The sequence below is a fragment of the Solanum pennellii genome, chromosome 12 (genome assembly GCF_001406875.1).
Source record: "Solanum pennellii chromosome 12, SPENNV200".
NCBI lineage: Eukaryota > Viridiplantae > Streptophyta > Magnoliopsida > Solanales > Solanaceae > Solanum > Solanum pennellii.
Genome location: NC_028648.1, coordinates 81,775,620 through 81,781,463, shown reverse-complemented (window position 1 = coordinate 81,781,463; position 5,844 = coordinate 81,775,620). Strand labels below are relative to the sequence as shown.

The 5,844-nt window shown below is 28.7% G+C and overlaps 1 protein-coding gene across 1 annotated transcript; it reads right to left on the bottom strand.

Moving 5' to 3' along the window:
* Positions 1-204: 204 nt before the first annotated feature.
* On the bottom strand, positions 205-3,011 carry LOC107005267 (cyclin-dependent kinase inhibitor 4-like). The gene is made up of 3 exons (XM_015203810.2): positions 2,392-3,011; positions 702-905; positions 205-616 (listed from the first exon to the last, which is right to left on the bottom strand). Exons 1-3 carry the CDS (start codon positions 2,814-2,816, stop codon positions 547-549), a joined length of 699 nt encoding a protein of 232 aa, XP_015059296.1. The 5' UTR covers positions 2,817-3,011; the 3' UTR covers positions 205-546.
* Positions 3,012-5,844: the final 2,833 nt, after the last annotated feature.

Below are 5,844 nucleotides of genomic sequence, written 5' to 3'. Positions count from 1 at the left end.
AAATTTTAATTTTGAGATTGATTTCTACCATAAATTAGTGATGAATGATTTTTCATATCATAATTTTTCAAATTCTTCCATTATGAGATTTATGATCACGATTAAAATCTGTATGATTTCTACATCAAAATAGTGATGAATAACTTTCCATATCATAACTTATCAAATTCTTCCATTATGAAATTTATGATTGCGATTAAAAGCAATATCAATATACTCATTTATTAATTTAGAAGAGGAGCAAAATGATAATTCAACTTTGCAGTTTGGATCTTCCCACTTAATAATATATGATAAATTCACACACACTGTTATGCTACAGATTCACTAGTCTTAGTCTACAGTTTAGAACTTGTTGTCCTAAATTCTTTACAAGGGGTGACTGGAAACAAAATATGACCATCACCAAGTAGGACTAACTAACAATCCTTGCTGTTTTCCTACCTTTATCTAGAGTTCTAGACCTAAAGATCAAACAACAAGTCCTCCTGGGATGCCGATGCCGATACCATATGTCCATATCTAACCATCTAGTTCCAACCGCGTCTAACGATCTACTTTCACCCATTTGTAACGTCCAGGGAGGGGCTTGTCGTTCACCGGATCAAAGTTGTACCTGGCACGCCACACCAAAACAGGATATCAATTAGAAGAAGAGGAGAATCAACAGTTGAAATATTCGAGTTGTTAAAATGCCATACTTCTCAATGAATTGTTTCTGCTGCTTCTCTTCTGTACCCGCAAAGAAGTCGTTCATTTCATGAGCTGTTGGGATAATTCTTTGCGCTGAAGTTGGCTCCCTGCCGTTACCTTCGCTAGCATTGTTAGCTCTTGTACTGGAACCAGGGGTTGGTATGTTATCCGGGTCCCTGATCAAATTACAAGGTGTGCTCTCCCTGGTGGTCCTATAAGAAAGCGTAAATCCTCTTATTAGTGCTAATCATATGAACTAATTCACCTGCGCCCTTGAAATACACGGAGTATGGACCACAAGGGTCTATAGTACGCAGCCTTACCCCACACTCGGTTAAAAGAAAGAAACTAAAGTAATAAAAGGAATATAATTAGTGGCTCTCAAAAAAGCTTCTCTTTTCTTTTCTTTCATCTAATCCATCCAAGCTCCAATCATATAGGGTACCCCACATTCATTTTTCAATGGCAAATGCTCATAACAATGATTGCGACTATTTAAAAATTTAAACAGAAAGATACCAATATACATGTAAAATGCAGACGATATACATTTATCACCATGGAATTTTCAATGACATAGGTGTACAACGGGACTGTCTTGTCTTTTTGTTAGGTAGAACAATCAGAAAATGAGTTCATTTATGTACATACTCATTAATCGCCATATCAAATCAAATGCCATTCGTGTTCGATTGTTCACAGTCATACTGAAGAACAAACTATCAGCACTATCCAATGACAATGTGTCGATGACAAAGGAAGATAGTACAACAGGACGACTTCTCAAAAACTTTTTTAGTTAGTTTTGGAAGAGTAATTTGCAAAAGAAGAGATCACAGATACTTCATTTGCTATGCAATTTCGAACACATTGAGAAATGCATTATAACAGAATGGGAATTCCATTCCAACAGCTCAGGAAATCAGGGAAGACAGTGATTTTATTTCCTTTCAACAAAGCACATAAAGATAACGGTACTTTTAAGATAGAATTAACATTTCAACTTTGATCAAACAAAGACAATCGCGATAACTATAGAGGCAGCACGTAATCAGTTATCCTTCTACCACAGTCTAATTACGATACAATCGACAAATGCAGCATATAAGCAATTCCTTCGAAGCAATAGAATAGAAAAAAGTTTAAGTATAGTTCGTTGGAAAAGTGAACTTTCACTTCTATAAATTCCCCATAAACCAATATGGCTAAAAGACAACAATCAAACTTGTGCATTTTTCCAACTTCACATCATTAAAAAACAAAACTTTCTATGATGAAGTTCTAATTTCATTCTGAAAAAACATTAAAAATGGAAAAATCACTCTAAAAGAGAAAAAAACCATAAAAAGTTTTGATTTTTCAAAAACTTCAAAAAGAACACCAAAAGATTTTAGTTCTTACAATTGAATTATCCAATTAATCCAAGAACATACACTAGAGCTAAAAAGGAGAAAAATTAAGGGAAAAAAACAAACAAAAAAGTATAAAGGGGAATTCTTTTAGAACTTCGAGGAATCTCAGTAACTCAGTTGATTGACTACGCAAACTTTCACCTTGTTGGTGAGAGTTCGATTTTCGACTTACCAGTAAACAGAAAATTCAACCCTAATCATCAATTGTAACATGCATACTGATAAATCTAACAACTACAATGAGAAATTGAAGTAAAAAAAAACCCGAAAAAAGGCGAAAACTCACCTCTCTCTACCATCAAATTCCAGCAAGTTTTCACCTTCAAAGCTTCCATTGTTGTCAATTTCCTTCTGATTTTCCTGTACTTGTTCCTTCTTCTCCTCTTCACCCTCTCCAGACCCAGAATTCCAAGATTGCCCCTTCATTTCCCTCACCCTCAAACTCCGATTCTGTCTTTTCGATTCCTTCAAAGGGTGTTTCCGTCTTTTCCTTTCAAACCCCACCAAGGGTTTCTCCAGCCGCCTGCTCCTCAGCTGCAGATAACACCCCCCACCCACATCACCACCATCACCGCCACCTGAGCTCGATTTCTGCAATCGCTTCAAAGCTAGGGTTTTAGCTCTTGTACGAACACCCAAAGGACTTACATCCAAAACAGCAACAACTTCACCAGTAGTTTTTGTCTTCCTCTTCCTCATATACTTACCCATTTCACCTCAAATCTTGATCTTTTTTGCTTTGCTCTGTTTTTTAAGCTCTTCTTCTTCTTCTCATGTAGCTTAAAGGGTTAAAAAAAGAAAAAACTTTTTCAGTTGTTGGTTAAGAGAAAGAAGGGATTTTGCAGTTGTTGGTTGAAGAGAGAGAGAGAGAGAGTGAGAAAGATAGAGAGAGAAAAAGGATATATATAGATACAGAGTATATGTATATATAGAGTAAAGAAAGGGGAAGAAGAAGAAAAGGACAAGGGAGTAATTTTCATAATTATTATTTTATTTTATTACATTTTTAGAAAATAAAATAAAGTACTTTTATGAGTTTATTTAGTACTATACTTTAATTCTTAATTTAAATTTGAATATAAATTTATGCTTAGTAAATATTAAAATTTATTTTATGATTATTAAAATATTGTTTAACTCTGGATATAAATATACGTTTAGTAATTACTGAAATTTATTACATGACTATTAATTTGTCGTTTTGTTAGTGATATTCTGGACAATAAGTGCTTAATCAAGATAAATGAGTAAATAAAAATTACAAAATATTTATTGTTAATTTTAATTCAACTTTGAATATTATGCTTAGTAATTACTGAAGTTTATTTCATGACTGTTAAAGTATCGTTTTGTTGATGATATCCTCGACAATAAGTGCTTATTTGATATTAAATTAATGAGTAAATGTTTTTTCTTACATAGCATTATCCTTTAACTTTAATTCAGTTTTGAATATAAATTTACGCTTAATAATTATTGAAATTATTTTCACGACTAATTAAATGTTGTTTTTGTTGATGATATATTTGATACTAACTACTTGTTGATACAAAATCAATTAGTAGATTTTTTTTATAGAGTATTGTCCTTAATTTTAATTAGATTTTGGATATGAATTTACGTATAGTAATTAGTTACTGCAATTTATTTCATGATTATTAAAATATTATTTTATTGATAATATCTTTGACAATAAACACTTACTTGATAAAAATTATTGAGTAGATTTTTTGTTTTTTACAAAGTATTATCCTTAATTTTAATTGGATATGAACTTACGCTTGATAATTTCTAAAAAATTATCATGATTATTAAAATGTTAGTTTTTGTTGATGACATCTTTAATAGTAAGTGCTTGTTTGATACAAAACTAATGAGTATTATTTATTTTTTAAGAGTATTATCTTTAATTTAATTTAATTTTGAATATAAATTTACGCTTGTAATTACTAAAAGTTATTTTATGATTGTTAAAATGTCATTTTGTTAATGATAGTAGGTTATTTCTTTTACAAAGTATTACCCTTAATTTTAATTTAGTTTTGGATATAAATTTACGCTTAGTAATTATTGAAATTTATTTCATGACTATTTAAAATGTTATTTTGTTGATGTATCTTTGACAATAAGTGTTTATTTAATATAAATTAAGGAGTAAATTTTTTTCTCAGACTATCCCTAATGCAGACTTACGCTTAGTAATTACTAAAATGTATTTCATTACTTTTAAAATGTTTCTTTGTTGATGATATCTTTGACAATAAACGCTTATAATATACAATTAATGAGTGTGTGTGCACATGCACGCGCATGCATGCAAGCACGCACATTATTAAAATGTTATTTATGATGATATCTTTGACTATAAACGCTTATTTGACATAAAATTAAGTAATTTTTTTTTTACAAAGTATTATCCGAAATTTTAAAGCAGTTATAGATATAAATTTACGCTTAATAATTATTGAAATTTAATTTATGACCGTTAAAATATCGTTTTGTTGATAATATTTTTAACAATAAACGCTTATTTAATATAAAATTCATGAGTAAATTTTTTTCAGAGTATTATCCTTAATGACAATTCAACTTTTGAAGGTAAATTTATGTTTAGTAATTACTAAAATGTATTTCATGACTGTTAAAATGTCGCTTTGTTGATGATATCTTTGACGATAAGCGCTTGTTTAATATACAATTAATGAGAAATATTATTAAAATATTTTTATCTTGATGATATCTTTGACTATAAACGCTTATTTGACATAAAATTAAATGAGTAAATATTTTTTACAGAGTATTATTCTGAATTTTAATGCAGTTATAGATATAAATTTTACGCTTAATAATTATTGAAATTTAATTTATGACCGTTAAAATATCATTTTGTTAATAATATCTTTGACAATAAGTACTTTTTAATATAAAATCAATGAGTAGGTAGTTTTTCTATGGAGTTCTATTCTTAAGTTTAATTCACTTTTAGATGTGAATTGACGCTTAGTAATTAATCTGTTTTAGATTATTATCTTTTATTAATAATAACCTTGAGGATAATCGTTCATTTAATATAAAAAGATGAGTAGATTTATCTTTCATTGACTATCATCCTTAGTTTTAATTTTGTTTAGATGCAAATTTATGCTTATTAATTAAGAAAATTAGTTCTATGATTTTTCTTATACTAAAATTGTGTTTGTTGATAATATCATTGGCTATTATCGTTCATTTATACAATGAATCGATTTTACGTTTTATATAGTACAATTCTTGATTTTAGTTCAGTTTAAATCTGAATTCATGCTTAGTGCTAAATTTATTTCGTTCTCTAACTAATTTAAAATTCAATAAATATCATATATCATTTTTTTATTTATGATATCGAGCTACATATAAAAAAGACTCTTGAAGAAAATAATGAACTATAAGTATTTTTCCTTATATTTTTTAAAATATAAAGATTAGTAAATAATCAGAATTCAAGTAATAACAAATAAGATAAGCTAGTGTTTTTCTTATTCCATATATCAAATAAGCTAGTAGTTCTAATTATATAAATAACATAAAGAGTCTATGATCGAGATTCGAGACTAATTAAATTAAGAATCTACGACCCAATCAATTGTATCGTTGTGATCTAAAATGATTGTCACATATTTTTATTATTTTGTCATTTTTGTTAAATATTTATCTTCATTCTTTTATTTACCTTTATAATAAAACAAATTTTCGCATAATC